The sequence below is a fragment of the Aegilops tauschii genome, chromosome 7 (assembly GCF_002575655.3).
Source record: "Aegilops tauschii subsp. strangulata cultivar AL8/78 chromosome 7, Aet v6.0, whole genome shotgun sequence".
In the NCBI taxonomy this organism is placed as follows: Eukaryota; Viridiplantae; Streptophyta; class Magnoliopsida; order Poales; family Poaceae; genus Aegilops; species Aegilops tauschii.
In genome coordinates, this window is record NC_053041.3 from 30,887,924 (window position 1) to 30,911,442 (window position 23,519).

At 48.8% G+C, this 23,519-nt stretch overlaps 1 protein-coding gene across 1 annotated transcript; it reads left to right on the top strand.

The window, feature by feature from the left end:
- The first annotated feature begins 297 nt into the window (after nucleotides 1-297).
- Nucleotides 298-3,071, top strand: LOC109783551 (uncharacterized). Its single transcript, XM_020342150.4, has 4 exons — nucleotides 298-819; nucleotides 983-1,169; nucleotides 1,600-1,884; nucleotides 2,565-3,071. Exons 1-4 carry the CDS (start codon nucleotides 419-421, stop codon nucleotides 2,796-2,798), a joined length of 1,107 nt encoding a protein of 368 aa, XP_020197739.1. The 5' UTR covers nucleotides 298-418; the 3' UTR covers nucleotides 2,799-3,071.
- The last annotated feature ends 20,448 nt before the right edge of the window (nucleotides 3,072-23,519 follow it).

Genomic DNA, 23,519 nt, shown 5'->3' on the forward strand with positions numbered 1-23,519 from the left:
CGCGTTACCTATCATCCGGAGGAAAGTAAGCGTTTTCCTTGAAATTTGCAAGGACGTGTGAACCCATGGGACTCAGCTTGCAAGCAGAGCCCGCAACGCTTGTCGCTTGGCACACCACAGGACGCCCAACGGCAGCGCAGGCGCGCGTGTGAACCCACGGGACTGCTGCTCTCCTCTCCCTCGTTGCCCACTGGCCACAGGATTGGCAGCGCGGGCGGATGGGCGACGTCACCATTGGCCAGCGTCACGGCTATGCTTGTCACCTAACTAAGCAATAGGAGTACACGTACCTGTGTTGGTGTTGAGCTAGCTTGCAGTTCCGGCCCGGGCTATAAATACGAGTAGACGCACCTGTGTTTCATCAGCTTCCGTAGACAATTAAGTTGAGTCGAGTAGCACCACCACCAGCTAGCTAGCAATGGCCTGCACACCCACCGATGGCCCCACCATGGAGATCAGCTGCGACGGCTCATCCGAACCCACCATGGACGTCCCCATGGTGCACAGAAGCTGCCCGCCCAGAGGCAGCGACGTCTCCACCGATTTCAAGGTGACTTGCGACTTCGGTGGAACCGTGGAGAACGCCAAGGTGAACGTCGGCAATCTGTATCTGCGCCAAATCTTTGCGGGCTGCAACACGAATCAGTCAGACGTGATACAGCCCAATGCTGCGACAGGGCTAGGTAAAACTGTTGTGAACAATTGGGGGATCTATGACGGCACTTGCTCCGAGGCGAAACTGGTTGCCCAAACGCACGGCATGCACACACTTGCCGGCAAATGGAGCAATTGGTTCACCCTGGTGTTTGTGGTCGGAAGGTATGTTGCTTATCTCTTTGTTCCACGGTTTTTATTGTTTTACCTCTAAGGCCAATAATACATGGGAGTCTTTATTAGGGCATGAAACCACTGCTGATGAGACAGGCCTAATTATTATATTGGAACAAAATTGACTAGATTATATTTAATATTGTGCATGCAGGTTCAAAGGGTCCACTCTTCAGGTTATGGGAGCTAATGATGATTGTGAAGAAAGTGAGTGGGCCATTGTAGGTGGGACCGGTGAATTCACAATGGCACGTGGTATCATCAACAGAAGAGTACATAGTGTTATAGGCAATACAACAACACAGGAGCTTACTATTGAATTTTTCTGCCGCATGAAGGAGGTAAGCGTACGTGTAACTAATTTCAGGTTCTCCACTTTGCATTATATATTCTGGTGGTCTCGGTGGTCACTTTGTATTATTATATGTGGTAAAATACTTATCATTTCTTTTCCGTTATTATTTCGAATCGAGCTTAGTAGGGCTCGCAAAATAATATTTGGAGTTTCATTTGTAGCCTTTAGTGGCATTTTTTTATACAAACTGCACCAGGGGTCCAATTGTAGCCCACAGTGGTAAATATAAACCCCACCGTGGGGCATAAACAGAACCCATCTCCTACCACCCATATAAAATGGGGAGAGCTAGGGAGAAGTAGAGGACTCTCCTTTTTTGGCCAATGACTCGTTTGGCTCTCTCATTTATTATTCCTTTGCTCTCACATTTTGTTGGCCTAAACCAACACTCAAAATGCTTGTTCCTTCATATTCAGGTCGTCGTCTGTCCACCTACACAGATCGCACCACCTGCACAGATCGCTCCACCTACAGAGATCATTGCACCTACAAAGATCCCTGCACCTATAAAGCAAGGACCATGGGGTGGAATGACTGGAGGCTCCCTTCATGAGATGGGAGGCAAATCACGTCGTCTGGAAAGTGTAACAATCTACCATCATGGTGTAGTTGAAGGGTTACAGTTTTCCTATGTTGACGAAGACGGGCAAATCCACACCACTGATACTTGGGGTGTCAATCGGGGTCTATTCACAAACGAAGTGAGTAGATTTCATACTTTACCATGCATCCGCGTGCGGTTGTTTTGCAAATCATGTTGGTTCATGCCTGCCTTCATCATAGAAAAGACGATGCAGTTCTTTGTTTGGTTAAAGTCAAACTAACTTAATTGGTTTTCTTGAAAATAGTAACAAACAGTAAGACTCCAAACATAGGTATATATATAGTATAATGAAAATATATATTATAATCCATAAAAATTCGTACTCACTAAGTTTTTTACTTGTCGTATTAGTTTTGTTCTAAGTCAAGCATTTGTATCTTTGACTATATATAGATTCATAACATAAGATTTATGTTTTTAGATTTACTATGGGAAATACTTTTATAGTATATAATTCATATATATGTTGCAAAACTATAAGGATGTTTTGAAATTGATTAGATGATTAAAGATAGTAACGTTTGACTTAAAGCACTGCGACCTATATATATGAATAAAAGTCTGTATAACAGAGAGTGTACGCATACTTGCTTATTTAGCAGTATGATATAAGGTAATATCTTTTTATGTAAATTAAGATAATTTGACCTAACACTATTTTAGAATTATATCTTTTTGGGAGCGATGGAGTTAGTAGCTATATATACATACGCCATCTAATAAATACTTTATGATACATCTAATTTTCCTCTTCACTAATTCTGCGCTGTTTTACAGATAAAGTTTGGCCCATCAGAGTTTGTGAAGCAGATCACTGGGGGTGGGACATTGGGATCCTGGCTGACACAATTTAAGATCGTCACCAACACCAATACGTATGGTCCTTTTGGAACTATCCCCAGCCAACCATTCAGCTATACCGTGCCGGAGAATGCGACCGTGGTGGGCTTCTTTGCAGAAACTCTAAATGTTTTCATCACAAGGATTGGTGTTTACACCATTCCTAAATAATTCAGTATTCGACCCTGCTGCAGCCTGCAGCTACCTGCATGTTCCTCTTAATCATCAGAGTGTTTGATTTCCTACCTTTTCCGCTGTTCCAGCAATAAGATGGCTAGCTAACAAGGGTGTCCCCTTGTCTATGCCTGTTTTGTGGCTCTTCATAAATCAAATCGATCGTGTAACATTTTTATGTTGCTTGCCCTTTGCAATGTTCAATGATGTAATTTTCAGAGTTTGTTTTCCTCAGAATAAAACAGATCTGTGGAACGGTTCATGTGTAAATCCATATCTTGGTATATATAGCATCCACGTCTTCAAGCGTCCCTTTTGCTGTTTACGTATGGCCGCCCCAACGGTGCTACACCGTGTGCGGCTCTACCACTATATCACTGCTATTGTTGACTAAGCCTGGTCTCGTGAGCCCGCGCAGCCTCCTGCTGCACTCATGAAGAGTTTCTGCGAACATCGACCGCAGCTCTATAGCCACTTGCCAATGCCCGCCGGCCGCGTACTTGCTGCTCCAACCTTCGGTTCGCATCTTGCGTGTCCCACCGTGATTTTTGACGCAAGAGATAGAACCAGTCCAAAGTATGCTGACACGCCAATTAAGTATCCCATTGTGTGTTTCCTGCACTCATGGCAGACCTCTCCGTCGACGCGTTCCTCTTCTCCCAGATCTATGCAACCACATGAGATATACTATAGAACATTAACATGCCTGGCGATCCGCGTGCTCTGGCCTGAGGATCGACAGCAAAACCGTTGAGCCACTTGTAGTAGGGCACCCTGAAATTATATAGGGATATGTTGACGTCGTCACTGTCAAGCACAAACACGTCTCTAATTTTGCGGCCATAGACCTGCTTGTTCGGCGGAGGCGGCCGGTAGGTCCGCCGGTGGGCAGTTGGCTTTCCTAGTTATTGCTCCAACATCCACTGGTACCTCAAGCCTTTCCAAGTGAAATGTGAAACATTCACTAATTGCTTGCAACGACCTGCTGATCTCATGCCATATTCCTTATTGTTTCACCATTTTTGTTTCCGCTTTTATCTAGCTTCTTTTTTTTTTGCAAAAATAAATGCTTGAGATGGAATATAGTACGCCAGATATGGTGGCTTCATTATTTTAATTATAATCTGCTCATGATGCGTGAGATGGAACATAGTACGCCAGCTGGTTCATCGGTAATTAGTGCTTAGCTAATGTTTTAAACTCTATTCTGAATATGCTGCTTAGATAATTGTTTCTAATCTGCTCATGATTCGTGAGATGGAATATGCTAGTACGCCAGGCTCGATGAGCTGACCCTCTTCCTTTTCTATCGCTGCAACAGAAGTACAACATCAATCAACGGTCAACACTGACAAATCATGTCGCATGACCTCGATCTCACAGCGTGCTAATCATGTGAGATTCTTCCCCATGCATGCCCAATAGACCTGTCGTAGCTTCCGGATCCACTGGCATCGTCGAGACTGGTCTGATCCAGCACATTATCCCAAGTGACTGGAGATCGGATGACCTTCCAAGATGCCTGCTCATCGTTTTCTTTTTTGAACCAAGGGGCACATGTTGTGCACCATTTTTGTTAATAAAGGAGGTAATAATTACAAGCAATCAATCCTTAGAGGTCAAATAGAGAGAGAGAGAGAGAGAGAGAGAGAGAGAGAGAGAGAGAGAGAGAAACTTGATGAAAAGGCAACTGTTCTCAAACAAAGCGCATGTCCTCCTACGAAACGGCCAGTCTCAATGGGGGTTTCAAAAGACTATCATTCTCATTTAATGCAGTGATACATCAGCGAATTTGCTGACTTGGCAGGCTATTTATGAAGAGAGAGATAGAGAGAGTTTCATCAGTGGCATAGTTACCTACACAAAGCTGATGCTCGTTGTTTATCTTCTTATCTTTTGATGAACAAGTATAATTATTTATATTTAGTTCCTCCATTTTGCTATGCATCTAGATGTAACGTATATCTATATACATAACAGCTATAATTAATATGTTGCTGAAGGTTTATATTAGTTTCTCGAGCATCTTAGCGACCTCAAATGTAAAAAAACATAAAACTACAACTTTGGTATAAAAAGTATGCTGCTGAAGTTGTAGATGTCATTGAGAGCTACAACTTTGGTATAAAAAGTATCTTCATTTGACTCCATATAAAAAAAGAGAATTCTTTTCTAATATGGCGAGCGCTAGTACGCGATTATTATGGTGCTAATTTTTTTGAGCACCTTAATGCCCTCAAATGAAAAAAAAAACTAAAAACCAGAAAGCTGTAGATCACACGTCGTGATTTACAATTTCTGTATAAAAAGCATCTTCATCCGACGTCGTATTGAAGAGTTATGATTTTTTGAAAGTTCAATCTTGTCACGACATTCCCAGTGGCGCAACAAAACAATAGTGTCACGTCTGTGGTAAGTCCATGTCGAAAACACCGTCCGACATGGTAGATCTTGCCATGCCAGATGCATTGACGCGACATCGTTATTTGGTCGTGTCTGCGAGAGTGGCACGACCAACAGGATCAGATCTATAAATATTTTTTGGAGGGGTTATTATTAAATTATTGAATAAAAATGATTAAAAATATATGAAAATCAGATTGGTACCGCCCGGATCCACCGGGAGAGACCGGCGTCCGCTTGCAGGAGTGGACTCCTCCTCGGGTGGCTCTACCTCCACCGAATGGACTCCGATGCTCCCCTACGGGAGCAGGAGCGGGCGGGTGGCTATGCAAAAAGATAGGTATTCCAAGTGATTTTATTTGAGGGCTTTTGCCGGAGCTGCTCTTATGCACCATAAAAATTAATATTTTCTTATATGTGCTTGTTCAAAATTTAAATGTTTGATTTTTCATAAAGTGAGAATGACACTGTGTAATTGGGGGTATGTTGGTTCTGAGATACACTGAAGTCCAATAAGGCGCCTTTAGTCAGCTGATAGAAAATAAACTATTTTCCCTGTGCGTATCATAAAAACTGACAGTGAAATGATTTACCTTGTCGATATGTAACACACTGGAAAATTCATTATTTTTTTCTATCAGTTTTCTTATTCTGACGATAGATCTTCTAGTGTTGGCATGTCCACGGGTCGCAGACGACGAAGTTTGGCACGGAGGGTATAAAGTTCACGTACCACATTTCATCGCAGCATAGTATACGAAAGAAATGCTAAAGCTATCCTATAAAATTGTGAGATGAAACTGTGCATTGAGACATCCTATTTCATTCTTAGTGTTACGTATGAGGTGAAACTTTACGCTGAGACTGGTCTAAAGGCATGGTTGCCAAGCAGCGGCTAAATTAATTGGCAGGCCATTAAGTCCTTCCAAGCAGTAATTGGTTTTTCTTTTTTTTTTAGAAATGGAGGAGGACCCCGGCCTCTGCATCTGGATGATGCATGCAGCCACTTTATTAATTGTTCACACAAGACATTACAAAGTAATACAACAGCAAGACTAAAGCCACCGTCTAGGCAACATATGTCGCTATTCCTATCCAAATGATGAAGAGATGTTGATAGTCTGGGCCTAATACCAAACAGACCTCGCAGCCAAACTTAACATCTAAGACCAGAGGTCCCATCCAGGACGCCTGCCGGGTATGGGGCACCCACCGGTCCGGCGCACTCTTCAACCAGGACGCCTGCCGGGTATGAGGTCGCCGCAGCCACCTGCCACCAATCCATCTTCAGAGCTGTACTGTTGCATCTACCTTGCAAGGTCTAGCTGCCGTTGACGCCACCACGACGCCAGACAGCTTCCTCCTCCTGCGTGAGTCCATCTCCGCGCATCGGACGCCGAGTCTCCACTGCGCCATGCCGCCAAGACCCACCGTCGATGATACTGTTGATGCCACACCGCTCCACCTACATGCCATCTCGCGTCGACTCCGAACTACCAGCAACTCCACCACCCTGAGCAGTCCTCGGCCGACGCCTTCAGGAAGGAACACGACACCAAAGTGCCATCGTCGCCCAAATAGAGGAACAGAGGCTTTCGCCTGCGCTCATGGCAGAGGTGGGGGCGTAGGATCCACATCGAAGCCTCCAAGAAGGGAATCGGCGCGGAGGGCGTCGACTTTGGTGCAGCCGCCACGCCGGCCTGGAGTTTCTCCCGGATCCATGCCCACCCACCAGATCTGTCTAGCCAGCACTGGGTTGGTATTGGAACTACCACGAACCAGAGCAGATCGAGTCGGAGATGACGCTACCGGGATTCATAGCCGGCCGCCGCCTGCCAGATTCCCACCGCCGCGCACGTCCGAGCCGACTCCGAGCGATGCCGGCCTCACGCACACACCTCCGGCCACCCCCAACCACGCCGGTGAGTGGGGGTAACCTCGGCGCACACCGGCACCATCTGGAGGGGAACCGATCTGGGGTGGGGGCCCCAGATCCGCCGCCGCCAGCCGCCATGGCCAGCCCCACGCTGCCCCTGCAGACAACCGCTGCCGGAATCTGATCGGGCCGCCGCCCCATCACGCCCACTCCGCCTCCACGCCGGGCGACCAGGTTCGCCATCAAGTCTCGGCCAGAGGATCCCCTCGTGAGGAGAGGAGGAAGGTCCGCCGTCCGACGGGCGAGCTGCGCTCGCCGGCCTCCTCCGGCGGTGGCGGAGAATCAGGGGGGAGGGAGGGCCTAGAGGCGGCGGCGGCTAGGGCGCCCGAGCCGCCCCCCTGGAGGCGATGCGAGCGCAACTCCTTTTGCGATCTCAGGGAGCAGTAATTGGTTGTCATTGGGATACTGTCATGTTGCCGATGCTGGTTTTGGTTATCAAGCAGTGACAGTATTGGTAAGGCCATTGTCTACACTACATCGACCGGAGTATCAACCTCTATTCAAGACGGTGTGTACGCGGTTGAAGCGGGTGGCCAGGGAGGTCTTCACTTAGCATGGTGGCAGCATAATCTACGGATAGCCGCACCAACTCCTTCGACATAGGCGGACTGTCGGTCCTATATGATCCTACTATTGCTGATATGTCGCCTTTTTTATATTCTTTCAATTTGTTTTTGTTTGGCTATGTGCATCTTAGTTATTCAGAAGCCGGGTGATGCTCATTATGTTTTGTATCCGCTTGATGCTACATTTTGAGTCAATAAAAATGCCCTTTATCGAAAAAAGTTGAAGTTCCATGTGTCATAGTACAGTAGAAATAGTTGTAAATGTGAGCTTGTAAAGTCAAGTGCCAGAATGTCTGAAACATATTAAGAAATCACGAGTTCAGTGGCAATAGGATATGAATGTAATACTGACTTTGCAAATACTCTACTGTAAAACCATAAATATGTACTTACCAACAAATGTAAGTTCAATATTAGGACATGATTAGTCATCCTAAGATAAATGACATGATTAAGGTAAGGTATATTTGTTCTGCAGTTCTAAAAGATACACATCGCGTCGTTATCTTGATGAAGACATCGCAACTGCAGCTACCGTCGACTCGCTTGCGCTGTTCCGGGTGAAAACCTAGACCGGGGTTCCCGGATCGGACGATGGCGGCGCTTTAGGCGTCGTTCTCCCTCATGGGGGCATTGTATTTGGAGCAGCGGATGGATGGAGGAGACAAGTGGTGGCGTGGTTTTTCATTTACCGCATCAAAGACGGCGGATCTCGGCGGCGTGGTGCAGTGGAGATTCGGCGTCCGATGCACGAAGATGGACTCGCGTAGGAGGAGGACGCTGTCTGGCGTCATGGTGGCATCGATGGCAGAGAGGTCTGGCAAGGTCGGTGCATTATTTTCTGCTTTGAAGATGGATTGGCGGAACATGGCGGCGACGACACATGAGAGTGCGTCGTACTGGTTTGTGCTCCAAACCTAGTATGTGGCTTGCTTGGGGCCTCCCGCTTTAGATGTTAGGCTTTTGTGCGATGTCTGTTTGGTATTAGACTCGGACTATCGGCACACCTTCATCGAGTGGATAGAAGTAGCGACAGCTATTGCTAAGATGGTGGCTTCAGACTACATGATGTACTACTTTGTAAGGTCTTGATGAATAATTAGTAAAATGGATGCATGCATCGTCCAGATGCAGAGGCTAGGGGTAATCATCCTTTTCAAAAAACAAGTTCTAAAAGAAAAGGACTATTTGTTCAGTTTACTACTTTTCACACTTGGAAGTGTCAACACTAACTTAGAAATTAGGAAATGAAAAGGCTATTTCTGTTCCTCAGTTGGAAAATTTCAGACAAGTATGGGAAAACAAACAAAATAGTAAGACAATCTACTAATCACGCACAGGATTGATGAGAATAACTGGACAGATAACATATTCTTGTTTCTTCTCTCAACAAAGAATAAAAGTACATCTATCTTTGTTTTCTCATAGGGATTAATCAAGGAGACAAGCACCAAATAAGTAAAAAGCACATGTTCAAATTGTTGCGGCGAGGAAAACTAACAATCTGTGGTCTTGTTCATATTAATTCTTCCTCTCCATATCCTGATATCGTTAGCATGCATGGTCACAAAAGCATCTACACTGTCCCTATAGAGTGAAGCAGTTACTCGGAAAAAGGGCCGTCGTGTTCAAGGTTCATGAGCGAGGATGCTTTCAAATTTTCACAAGACCCTTGAGCAACTTACAGACGTAGAGCAGAAAGGTTACTTCTTTTGTACTTGCTGATTGGCAGGCCATTAAGTCCTTCCAAGCGAGCAGGCCTGCGGTCAAATTTCTGCTGCCGTTCCTTCTGCACCTCCTTTCCATTGTTCATCTTGAAATGGAACGAGAGAATTAATTTGTAAAGCTCCTCAAAAAAGCAGTTACATCTGCAAATGAAGTGTTAATCTCTTTCCTTCTTAAAGTGTCACATCAGATTCCCGTCTATATATATATGGCAAGGCTAAGAGATGGTACAGTCTCATGCTGTAGCTGTAGCTGTAGCTGTCGGACTGGCCTAACTCACGTACAAGCATTACCAGTATGCCAAGATTTACTAGCTTTGAATGAGGAAAAACGTGGAAATCACTCCATGGCTTTTACTCAGCTGCACCCATCTATCTATACCTCTATACCTATACTAATTAGGCACTTCCTACAAATTTCCACGTTAATCTATCTATTTAGGCGGCTGCTACAAATCATCCGACTTATTTCCAGTGAAAATCAGTCGGGTGTGTATCCGTCCGATCTGCCCCGTGAAGCCGTTAGATGGGTCAACACACAATCACTTCCTTCTCTTCCACATTCAGCATAACGCAAACATCATGCACAGAAGCCGCCGTAGCACCGTCGTTCCGTCGCAGCACCCAGCTCGGCACCGACCGATTTGTTGCTCCTGCCTACATCACCGCCCTGCCGCGCAGCACCGCCAAACTTGCCGCCATCGAGTGCAGCGTTGAAGCAAGGGTGGCCACCGGCGACGGTTGTGTTGCAGCACGGGCGGCCGTCGTCGAGTGCTGCGTTGAAGCAAGGGCGGCCGCCGGCGAGTGATGCGTTGAAGCACGGGCGGCCACCGACGAGTGTTGCGTTGAAGCAAGGGCTGCCGCGGCGAGTGCTGCGTTGAAGCAAGGGCTGCCGCCGGCGAGTGCTGTCTTGAAGCAAGGGCTGCCGCCGGCGAGTGTTGCGTTGCAGCAAGAATACGTCGCTGCCGCCGCCGAGATCCAGTGGTTGCATCGACTTGCTCGGCAACTCCAACCGCAGTAGACGGTACTAACGATGCGGCCGCTCCCACCTTTGCAGCGCCGGTCACGGCTGCATCGCCGGCAAGCTGTGCGGTTGCAACGTCGGCAACATCAGACGCCGTTTCGCGCGAATGCAGCAGGCCACGGTGTGTTGCGGCCGCCAGTTGCAGCACCCCCGGTGAGTTTCTCCGGCCACGAGCGGCTCACCCGGAGGCCTTGTAAGCGACGACGGGATTCAAGAGATAAGTCTGGAGCGGTTTGTGGTCAAGCGTGTGGTGTACAGGAAGAAAAGAGTTGTGTGATGCGCGGGCCCGCAAGGACGCCTGGCGAGCGTTAGACGCGGCTTACGATCGTAATAGATCAGCCGGATGATTTCAACACTTCTCCATCTATTTATCTATACCTATACCTATACCTATACCTATACCTATACCTACCTACCTACCTATACTAATTAGGCACTTCCTACAAATTCCCACGTTAATTAGAATTTACGGACCGTTAATCTGGTGGGACCAAATTATAGCGGTGTAGATTAACCCATGTAATTCTGGTGCTGAAAAAAAACACTCAGTTTGGTCAACAAATAAAAATAATGTATCTCCACTTTGAACTCTCTTCTAACAAATAATTAGTGCGGCCCCAAGTTAAACTGTTAGTAAAGAAACAGGACTCCTCATTTATATTAAAATAATAGAAGAAATAACAAGCCGCTTGGGGCCCTGGATAAAAAATGGGTTGGGCAAATAGAAGCAAAGCCCGTCTCAAACTCTCAATCTATCTAAAAAATTCTATCTACAAGTTACAGCGTTCCTTTTCTCTCACCATTGAAAATTCTTTCATCTAGCGATCTTCCTCCATGGAATCTCCATTGCCATTCTGTCTCCCTGTAGAAAACAAGCCCACTGATCTCTCACAAAGTGAAGTCTACAAGTTCGGGGCATGGCGACCCAGGTGCTCTCAAACCCAAACTGAATCCAGAAGGTTGGTGGATGGATCCAGTGTGCTCAAAGAACTTATTACATCAAAATTCTCTTCCTAATTAATCTAAATCTGATTCGTCTCTCACAATAATTTGATTCCAATTTGTCTTCATGATGGTGTATTTTGAATTGACTGTATCTTTAATATTGGATGTGGAATCGACTTCTTAATCTGGATCGAGGCGCCGTTTCCTCACTGCTGGTGCGTGCAATTTGGTTCAGCAGTCATAATTCTTCTCTCCTTCGGCGCGCGAGTAAGAACTGGCTTGATTTCTCCTGAGTAAATCAACATTGCAGAGAGTTCTCTTTTATTTTATTTCCTCTCTCATACCCAATCTTGCAACGCGTGACTCGCCGAGTGCTTTCCTGCCATGTATGCACGTCACGGGTAGGTAGTGACTTATTTGGGTATTTTTTTTTCTAAGCCGATCGACGTTACAGAGAAACGGAAGTATTCAGCGAGGCACATTTCTACCTAAGCAAGCAGGTGGATCGACTCTTCCCTGAGCAAAAACATGTACGTGGAAAACTAGGTGCTGCCGGCTAGCGTAATTGATCCGGATTAGCATAACCTGGAACATGCACACATGCAACATGGCACAGCCACGTGCCTGTTAATTTTTTTCCACCCAATCGGATGATCCTCATATGTTCTATTTCCTCCTTCTCAAACAAAGCTAAGATACCTATTGGCACAAATTTCTGTAAAGAGCCTGGCAACCTTGCACGGAAGCTCTGCCATGGGCTCACGGTCGAACGTGATGAGCCAGTCACTCCATGAACTCAACGTAGACATGTATCACCAAGCCTATACATGCACGTCAAGCACTGATGCAATCAGTTAGCACGTATGCACGAACCCGTGTAAATTAATCTCAACAACCACGACCGGATGCACCAGTGGATCTCACATCTATAGATATGTTCTTTCTCTTGGAACACTTGGTCACGTGTCAAAAGTTTTATATGCTTCTCTAATTTTTAGAAAGAAAACTAAGATTTCTTAACAGGGGTGAACCTATTGGACATATATATCTTGAATTATTTTGAGGTTCAACAACAATTATTTTTTTCAAGCACAAAACTCTTGACAACTATTCTTTTCAAACAGGCGTTGGCGAGGCCATGTTGTGGTCACATGTACTATTTACCGATATGAAGAATGAATTATTGAGGACATGATGAAGTAGAAGTTTGACATTGTCACTACCAGAATAACTGGCGATGCCGACGGCCGAACCTATGCCGACGGCCCCCGTCGGCATAGATTGGCCTATCCTGACGGCCCAGCCCCAGCCGTCGGCATAGAAAAGCCGTCGGCGTATATCCATCTATGCCGACGGCCCCCGTCGGCAAAGCTCAGTCGTCGGCGTCGCGAGAAATATGCCTATGGCGGCTGTCGGCATAGATAAGCCCGTCGGCATAGAACGTGGGCCCGGCTACCCGGACGGAAACGGTCTTTTGACGGCGTCAGTCTACGCCGACGGGCTAACGGCGGCCGTCGGCATAGCCCCCACGTCATCGATCCGCGTCGCCCGCCACGTCATCGATCTGCGTCGCTCGCCAGTCCGTTGGGTGGCAAATCTATGCCGACGGCCTGGCCGTCGGCATAGGCCTGGCCCATGGATGTTGCCACGTCATCGATCCCCGCCCTTTGCCACGTCATCGATCCGTGGCCGTGTGCGCAAGGCCGTCGGCATACCTCTTTTTTTTATTTTTTTATTTATATTATTTACTTTTTCCTGTTTTTTTTTCACAACATAAATGTGCCTTGTCTAACAAAAAAACATACCCCGATGGTATATCGATTGCCCCCCTCACGGACGTTGCTGCCGCCCTGACTCACAACGGCGCCGGTGAGGGGGGCACACCCCGGAGCTGTGTGCCGGGTGCCTGCGCCAGCCACCACGCTTCCACAACCGTAGAAGGGCCCAAAGCAACACCTAGCGGCATTGCTACCCCCCCCCAGGTACACCGTCCCGTCTAATCGGGCCCTCATACATGCGGGGCGGTGTGGTGCCATGTCTGAAGAGGCGGGACGGGGGCCCTGGGGGGATAGCAATACCACCGGAGCGTCGGACCGGGCCCTCATACAGGCAGGGTGGTGTGGTGCCATGTCCAAAGAGGCCGCGCGCATCTCCGGGGTGTGCCCCCCCTCACGGACAGCACGCCGCCGGCACCTGGAGGGGGGAAACGGACGCGTCGGGTCTACACGGAGGGGATCTTGCTGTGGGTCTGGCCCGGATGTTGCTCCAAAGTGTTCCTATGGGCTGACCTAACACAACCGGGTGGAGAGTTCCACTGGTCAAAGCCCGTCCGTGTAAAGTCAAAGGGCTAGATCTCGTGGTCTAACGCTACATGGTTAGGCGGGACGGGGGCCCTTGGGGGATAGCAATGCCACCGGAGCGTCGCACCGGGCCCTCATATATACATGCAGGGTGGTGTCGTGGCATGTCTGAAGAGGCGGCACGCGTCTCCGGGGTGTGGCCCCCTCACGGACGGCGCCGCCGCCGGCACCTGGAGGGGTGAAACAGACGCGTAGGGTCTCCACGGAGGGGATCTTGCTGTGGGTATGGCCCGGATGTTGCTCCAAAGTGTTCCTATGGGCTGACCTAACACAACCGGGGGGAGAGTTCCACTGGTCAAAGCCCGTCCGTGTAAATTCAAAGGGCTAGATCTCGTGGTCTAACGCTACAGGGTTAGGCGGGACGGGGGCCCTGGGGGGTAGCAATGCTACCGGAGCGTCGCACCGGGCCCTCATACATGCGGGGTGGTGTGGTGGCATGTCCGAAGAGGCGGCACGCGTCTTCGGGGTGTGGCCCCCCTCACGGACGGCGCCGCCGCCGGCACCTGGAGGGGTGAAACAGACGCGTCGGGTCTACACGGAGGGGATCTTGCTGTGGGTTTGGCCCGGATGTTGCTCCAAAGTGTTCCTATGCCGACGGCTAAGCTCCAGTGGCATTGCTACCCCCCACGGCCCCCGTACCGCCTAATCCCTAGGGTCCCGGTGTCACAGGCGTCGCACCGGGTACCGGGTCCCATACAGACGGTAAACTAAGAATCTAAAAATGTAATAATTGAATTGATTAAAAACTCTGGTATTCATCATTGAAAATGTACTATCACTGTGAAACCTTTAGTGCTCGGGCACCGGGCCGGCTGCCCGGGCACTGAAAATTTCACAGTAATTGTCCATTTTCTTCATATAAGTCTAATGAATACCGGAGCTTATAACGTATGGATTAGTGAACTATTTAAACAGGTCAAATTGCTTTTCCCTCGGCGAGGTGGGACTATTTTTTCAAAAAAAAGTAGTTGCCATCTATGCCTACGGCATAGCCGTCGGCATAGGCCTCCTATCTATGCCGACGGCCTGGCCGTCGGCATAGAGCCACCCTTATCCACTTGATGGCCCTCTCGCTGTCAGGTGGGACCACTCCTATGCCGACGGCCTGGCCGTCGGCATAGGGCCACCTTATCCACTCCTCCCGCTCCACTGACTTGTGGACCCAGCCTATGCCGACGGCCAGGCCGTCGGCATATGGGTGACCTTATCCACTCGCTATTCATCCTCCTCCACCCATTCCCCCTCTGTCTCACCCCGACCCCAACTTCTCTCTCGACCCCGATAGCCGCCGCCACCCAACGCCGCCGCCCCGCCCCAACCTCGTCCCCGCCCCGGCCGACGCCCCGCCCCGACCTCGTCCACGCCCCGGCCGACGCCCCTCCCTGCCCCGACCTCGTCCCCGCCCCAGCCGACGCCCCGCCCCGACCTCGTCCCCGCCCCGGCCGACGCTCCTCCCCGCCCCGACCTCGTCCCCGCCCCGAACTCGTCGCCGCCCAACACCGCCGCCCCGGCCGCCGCCCCGCCCCGACCTCGTCCCCGCCCAACGCCGCCACCCCGCCCCGAGTCGACCTCATCCCCACCCAACACCGCCGCCGCTCGGTGGTGAGGCGAGGGCCTCCTGCCCGGAGTCGCCGCGCTCCCTCCCCGGAGCAGCCGCCGCCTCGACCTCCTCTCCGTTAGGTCCGGCCCCCTTCCCTCCCAAGAATTTTTTTCTTTTTTTTCATGATTTTGCAGAGGATAAGAGGGCTAAATGTGATAGTTAGACACATAGATGGTAGTTAGATAGATAACTTGTTCATACGGATTTTTTTTGAGATGATGATGATGATGATTGTTAGATGAGAAGTGATAATGATGATTTTTTATGCTTCGATGATTTTGAGATGATGATGATGATATATGACAGATGGTAGATGATGATGTTGATGATAGATGATGATGTTTTTTTATGCATCGATAATTTTTGGATGATGATGATGTTTTTTTATGATTCGATGATTGTTAGACGATGATGATGATATTGTGATGTTCTAATTTTTTGTCGCGATGGAATTTGCAGGCTTTGTGGTGTCGCATTTCATCGGAGTGACCGTTGTCCGACACGTTGGTCCCCCTGAGCATCCCTCTGCTGTTCGACTACTTCCTCTACAGCCGAGGGTGAGCTACAAGTCAATCTCCTCCCTTTTTTCATATCACTAGATTTCATTCTCAAGTCACCTGGCGTAACCTAGGCGTCTCCCGTCCGAAAGGGTTGCATTGATAAATATGCATTCAGTTGCATATTTATCACCGCAGCTCTTTCGGATTGTCCAGCGTTTTCCACGGACAGCCCGAGGATGTGTAGATTGGTTATGTTCTCCATGTTCTACCCTGTTCCGAGACAGGATTTCGGCGGCGCCTCCCCATTGTTCTCCGGAGCACATTCTCTCGGCTATTTGCCGAGACGTGTATCTGGAGAACAGCGGGGAGGTGCTGCCGAAATTTTGTCTCGGAACGGGGTAGAATGGAGAACGTACTCAATCTACACATCCTCTGGTGGGATTAGGACCCATCTTTACCTATTAGAGATGTAGGTGGATTCAACGCGGTAGAAACTGAAAATTTGATGTGATTAATTTAAGTGAATCCTTAATTATGTTGTGTGGCTTGCAAAAAAGCAGAGGATGGCAGATAATCAGTGGATGTACAGTGGTTTAATCCATCGGAATCGAGTAACATCAGAGTGGATCGCGAAAACCGATGTGTATTTGAAGGAGATATTCCGTCGTCCAATGAGAATTATCCCACCATGCCCCTGTGCGAGATGTGCCAGACGTCACCGTAGAAATCAGACGGACATGAGTGAGCACCTTCGCACGCACGGATATATGCCAAACTTTGACATGCCGCCGATAAACATAGCCGAGCAGGACCGTGGTAGAGAGGAGGTGATGCGACAACGCATCGATGGATATGAGGACGACGGGGTGAGGGACATGCTAGATGATGTCATTGTTGCAGAAACGGCGAATGCGACACCTTCAGAGAATGAACCGGAGGAGCCGGAGGCAACCGCAAAGGCCTTCTTGGAGGTCTTGGCCTCGTCGAAGAAACCTCTTTATGCGGGTGCGAAAATATCTCAGCTGGATGCCATCTCGCAACTGACTGCAGTCAAGGCTGAATACGGCTGTAGCCAGAAATGCTTCGAAGCATTCTTGGGAGTATGGGCTAACAGCCTCCCCGAGGGTCATGAACTACCAAAAAGCACGTACGATACAAAGAAAATCATGAAGGCACTATCTATGGATTATGAGAAAATAGATGTTTGCCCGAAGAATTGCCTTTTGTTTAGGCACGAGTATGCGGATGACAAGTACTGTAGGCAGTGCGGTTCGTCTCGGTACATTGAGGTGGTCGGTGGGGATGGTGAGAAAAAGCAGCTAACCATCCCCGTTAAGGTTCTTCAGTATCTTGATTTTATAAAAAGACTGGAGCGCCTTTTCATCACGAAGGAGTCTGCCAAAATGATGAAGTGGCACAAGGAAGGTATAAGGTACAATCCAAAAAAAATCGTACATCCATCGGAAGGGGAAGCATGGAAGTCGTTCGACGAAGAATACCCCGAGGAAGCAGCCGAGGCTGGGAATGTCAGAATAGCCATATAAGGTGATGGGTTGAATCCATATGGTATGTCGTCCAATCCATACAGCTGCTGGCCCGTGTTTGTAATTCCGCTCAATCTTCCTCCCGGTGCCCTAATGCAACGCAAGACCATGTTCTTGTCGCTCATCATTCCGGGGCCTGATTATCCGGGGAAGCAATTGGGTGTGTTTATGCAGCCGCTGGTGGATGCTTTGCACCATTCTTGGTACTTTCCGACGTTGACATACGACCGGGATCTACAGAGAAATTTCTTGATGAAAGTTTGGTTGCACTATTGCATGCATGACTTTCCCGGCTATGCTCTATTCTGCGGATGGTGTACAAGTGGGAAGATGCCATGCCCAGTGTGCATGCAGGCTTTGCGAATGATTTGGCTGAGTAAGGGTGGCAAGTATGTAGCCTTTGACCTGCATCGACAGTTCCTCCCTCCAGACCATCCAGACAGGGAAGACAAGAAGAACTTCACGAAAGGCCGGGTTGTTCATGAAGTAACCGAGATTCCAACATTTTCGGGGGCAGATGTTCTTGCTCAGCTAAAAGCTCTCCAGCCTAAAGTCAAAGGCAAAGGCAAAGCCAAAGCCAAAGGCTTCGAGGGATATGGTGAGACGCACAACTGGACTCACATTACCCCCTTCTCGCAGCTTCCCTATTTCAAGGACCTCAAGCTTCCTTACAATATCGATGTGATGCACACCGAAAAGAATGTGGCCGAGTCCCTTTTCCACACGATCCTCAATATTCTTGATAAGACGAAGGATAACGTTAAAGCTAGAGCCGATCAACAGAGAATTTGTGATAGACCACGTCTGAACATGAAGCCTCCCACAGGCGGTCGAAAAAACTGGTTCAAGCCAGATGCTGACTTTGTCCTTAAACCGCCAGAAAAAAAGGAAGTACTTATCTGGCTGAAACACATTTTGAAGTTCACCGATGGTTATGCATCGAATATAAGTAAGGGAGTCAATCTTTCAACGGGCAAAGTGACCGGCCTGAAGAGTCATGACTACCATGTATGGATTGAGCGGATAATGACGGTGATGGTTCGAGGCTATGTCCCCGAGCATGTCTGGCGAGTGCTTGCCGAGCTAAGCCATTTCTTCCGCACGCTCTGTGCTAAAGAAGTAAGTAAAGACGTGATTGAAAAATTGCATAAGAAGGCACCGGAGTTGATAGTCAAGCTAGAGAAGATCTTTCCGCCAGGCTTCTTTATACCGATGACACATCTCATTCTGCACCTCGCGAACGAGGTATTGTTGGGGGGGGGGGGCTGTGCAGAATCGCTGGCAGTACGGCCCTAAGAGACAGAACAAGCATCTCCGACAGAAATGTGGAAACAAAGCTAAGATTGAAGCTTCCATAGCTGAGGCAGTTATCCTAGAGGAGGTGTCAGACCTCAGGACATCATACTATCCAGACCACGTTCCCCATCTGCATAACAAGGTGCCTCGATACAATATAGAAGAGCCGAAGTATCAACCCAGGCTCCATCTATTCAACGCGCAAGGTGGGAGGGCTGGGGCCTCGAAACCTTATAACATGCCACGACAAGAGTGGGAGGACCTCATGTTCTATATCTTGCACAATATCAGGGAAGTTGAGGAAGTGTGGATGAGGTAATACCACTACACCATTCCTTTATGTCTTCCACATCATAATGTTTTATGTTCACTTAGTCCCGGTCTAACACCGCTTTTCTTTTTTAGTGATTTCGTTCAAGAGGAATGGACGGGAATGAATCCTCCTACTGAGGCGGAGGCACTTACTTTTCTCCGTCATGGAAACCCTGGACGTAAAAATTTTGTTGCTTGGTTCATGGAGAAAGTAATTTTCCACACTCCCCTATTAAATACCTAGTTCAACATTTATTAGTTAACTAATGCACGCAACAATTTCAATTATACTTGTAGGGAAAAGATCCGAACATATCTATGGATGATGAATTGAGATGGGTTTCCATGGGTTTTGACCCTGCCGTCATGACATGTAAAAAGTATGATGTGAATGGGTATCGCTTCCATACAGAGGAGCACCAGAACAGCCGGCCTGATCCCAAAACTATAAATACCGGAGTGTACACCCCCGGTCAAAATTCAGTAGACTACTACGGAAGGGTACAAAATATATACGAGATTAAATTCCACCAGGGGCGCGAGACCCTAAGTCTGCCTGTGTTCAAATGTCGATGGTTCGATCCGCGGGAGGGGGTAAAACATACGCCTTCCATTGGTTTGGTCGAAGTTAAACCATCAACCGTCTATGCCGAAGCCGATCTCTTCATTGCGGCTACCCAAGCTACACAAGTATATTATCTGCCTTACCCATGCCAGAAAGAGTACCTAAAGGGTTGGGAAGTTGTGTTCAAGGTGTCGCCACATGGTAAGCTACCGAACCCGAATGAAGACGATTACTACAACATTAACCCCATGACATACGAGGGAGTGTTCTATCAAGAGCAACCTGATGATGATCATGTGGTTAGAAACGATGACGCTAGACCATTGGGTGATGATGATGTGGATCCAAACGATGACGATGCACGGAATGATGGTGAGACCATTGTCAATGAAAATGACATACTTATGCTAGAAAAGTTAAACGAAGACGCTGACGACGAGGAAGAGCCTCCACCTCCGTCAGACAACGAAGATGATATGATTGATAGTGATGATGTGACGGACCGAGAAAGAGGTTACAACAGTGATGATTCATATGGTTTCTAGCAGATGTACGTGTCAAGTCTTTTTTTCTATAGTTTAGGAATATGCCTTTTATGCATTTTTATTAATGTGTTTATTATCATGCCTTTTCCTTCATTTCATTAATTTACTAATTTCTTATTCTCTTTTCAATGCAGGTTCGTGGAACATGGGCAAGGGGAAGGCCGACGGCGTGGGTTTCCTACGCAAGGTCGTTGGCCTGCCTAGTCGGAGTGGTCGAGCACGTAATCCTCCCCCCGGCTACTTGACGATGACTCCTCACAGGGAGGTCGAGGGAGAGGTGCCCCTAGAGGAGGAGGGGGCGGGGGGAGAGCCCCTAGAGGGCGAGGTGGTGGGGGGAGAGCCACTACAGGGGGTCGCGGCCAGAAAGAGCGCACCCTCACCGACTTAGGGGTGTTGTCTTCGAGGCCATCCTCTAGTGAGGTACCCTCCTCTAGTGAGGTACCCTCCTCTGGTGAGGAGGAGGACGAGGAAGAGGCAGGCGAGGAGGAGGAGGAGGTTCGGGATGGGGCCGAGGAGGAGGTGGAGGAGGACGACGAGGAGGAGGAGGATGAGGAGGAGGTTGGGGAGGGGGAGGCAGGCGAGGAGGAGGGTGGTGGCGGGGAGGGGGTTGACAACAAGGGGTGGCTGCGTGGTAACGCAAAGCTACCAAAGCAGGTTCCTGCTACTGAGGAGCAGAAGTGGCTCATTGAGCCCACGGGGAAAGAGTAAGTGCCACTTTATAATAATTTCATTATTTTGCTTGTCACATGCTCATTCCGGTTGTTATTTATTTTGCTTGTCACATGCTAATAGTTCATTCTTTTGCAGCAACTGGATATATTCTAAAGGGGTCCGTATTCCCAACGGCCTCATAACCGTCTTGCTGAAGTTACACTGGCCGGGGTTGTACTGTCCGGATCCAGTCAGGCACCCGAACCATCGGGTCTTGGCCACGAGCTGGGAGCACTGGGAAGCGGCCCTCCACGCGGACCATGGGACCCATGCCAAGGCCGTGATCACCACTTTCTGGGTGAGTTCTCTTCAGAAGCACAAGTCCATTCTAGTTTCATGAATGATTTAACTCATGGCTTCTTCCATTCTTGTTTCGTGCATGATTGTAGAAATTCTATCGAGTTCTCCCGGAGCACAGGGCCAGAGCGGACCAGATCGTGCTGCGCCAATGCAAGAAGAAGGACCGCCAGATGCAGTACGAGGTGCGCTATGTGGCCATCTCGACATACCATCACGACTATCTTGGTGTGAAGATGACCAAGGAAGACGCGCGGAGGATGGGCATTACCTTGGAGAGGGACGAGTTCTTGAAGGTAAGTATAAAAGATTTTTCATTATGCTTTCATTACCTTGTGGTACATTTCACCGTTTCGTGTTGACATGCCATTATGCTTTCATTATGTAGGTGTTACCAAATTGGTGTTATGGAAAAGACGAGTCCTGGGCGGCATTGGTGGATCTTTGGTGTGATGAGGCTAGAGCCTGGGCGGCTATGAGAGTCAAAAACAAGGCTAACCGAGGGAAGGAGGGAGTACATGCTCAGGGAAACCGAAACCACTATCTCCACAAGGCAGTTAATGTATGACTAACCCCATTAAACATTCTTCTTCTTCTATTTACCATTACTTTCTTATGTATGACTAACCTCTGTTTGGTGGTGCAGGAGGAGAAACTGAAGCGGCCGCTCTCACACATGCAGGCGTGGGAGATCGCCCATACGCGGAAGGACCCCAAGCCTGGCGAGCCCAAGTACTACGGCAAGAAGACCGCGCATAGGAAGAAGGCCTACTCCGATGGGTATCTGGCGTTACATCCTGACACACCTGACCCCATTGCGGCGGATCTGGACGAAAGGGTGGTGGTGGGCATGGGGCCGAAGGAGCACGGTCGGGAGGCGGTTCTCGATGCTGTGATCACTCCTACTATCTCCTACACACAGCTCCGTCGGATCGACCCGACCCTGAGCCAGCGCACGAGCACGCCCATGAGCAGTGCACCGTCACTGTCCCTCTTTCAGGAGCAGCAAACTGTAAGTATTTTCCCTTTTATCTTCATTGCTCACTTTATTTTCCGCATTTAGTAGTTTTATGAGTTTCATCATGTCATACTGTAGGCCTACATGGAGTACACACGCCAGGAGACCATGGCGTGGCACGCTTTTCAAGAAATGGCGGCCGGCAGGTGTCCTCAATGGCCATTAGCAGAGGGTCCTCCCGCACAACCAACGTTGCTGACCTTTGAGGGGTTTGTGGCACAGAACGCTGGCCCCTCGCCGGTTAGTTCATCCCCAATCTATTAACTCAAAGCATATCATGCCTTTCAACACAGTCATATATCCCGTTAATATGTCTTTTCAACATCCAGGGAACCGGTGGATCAACCATTGGCGGTGGTCTTCACAGCACTCCCGAGTCACGGAGCCCGACCACTCCGATCCATGGAGGCGGAGGCGGAGGTGGAGGCGGTCTTGGTGGTACCGCTACCGCTAGCAGTGACGACCTGGGCTTCAGCGGTCTTAGCGGTGACGACCTCCGCGGTGCTCGACGTCCTGGCGCTTAAGCCTTTTGGTTACTTGTATGCTTATGCTTATGTATCTTTAGATGACTTGTGTGTGGTGATGATGATAAACTTGTGGTCTTTGATGGTCCTTTAGATGACTTGTGTGCTTCTTTATATGCTTATGCTTATATTTATGTTGATTATGATGATGCTTATGCATATATTGTTGTGATGGTGACGGATGATACTTAGATGTGTTCTATATGTCTATTTCCATCATATATATCTGCTGATATGTGCTGTATATTTGAATTGAATTGATTTGAAAACAAACAGAAAAAAGAAAAAAATCAAATACAAACTATGCCGACGGCTAGGCCGTCGGCATAGGCTTGCCCCAGGAGCGCCCAGTTGCTGACACGTGGCATCTATGCCGACGGCCTGGCCGTCGGCATAGGTGAGCCACGTGGCGAGCAGCGGGTGGTCGTCACTTGACGGCGGCCGCCGTCAGACGGGAATGTTGCCGACGGCCAGGGCCGTCGGCATAGATGTACGGACACCGTCGGGATAGATCCTATGCCGACGGCCTTTCTATGCCGACGGCCTCCCGAGCTGCGCCGACGGATATGTTGCCGACGGCCCTATGCCGACGGGGGCCGTCGGCATAGGCATGTCCCGACGGCATATCAGGGCTATGCCGACGGCCCTTGCCGTCGGCATAGGGTGCGATTCCGGTAGTGTGTTGTATTCTAACGAATGTTTAGTTCTTTCAGGGACGTTATAGTTGCAAGCTGATGTGTACAATCAGTCATCAGGCAAACCTTGTGGACCTTAGAAGTCCTTTACGGAATGGTAGATTGATAACAAGAGGCATGATTAAGTCAATTTGTTCTTCTATTTTTTATCAG

Excerpts from the sequence above, each read along its gene's own strand:
- LOC109783551 (XM_020342150.4), top strand. The coding sequence starts at position 419 with ATGGCCTGCACACCCACCGATGGCCCCACCATGGAGATCAGCTGCGAC. Across the intron at positions 820-982 it reads CTGGTGTTTGTGGTCGGAAG|GTTCAAAGGGTCCACTCTTC; the intron begins GTATGTTGCTTA and ends TTGTGCATGCAG. Across the intron at positions 1,170-1,599 it reads TTTTCTGCCGCATGAAGGAG|GTCGTCGTCTGTCCACCTAC; the intron begins GTAAGCGTACGT and ends CTTCATATTCAG.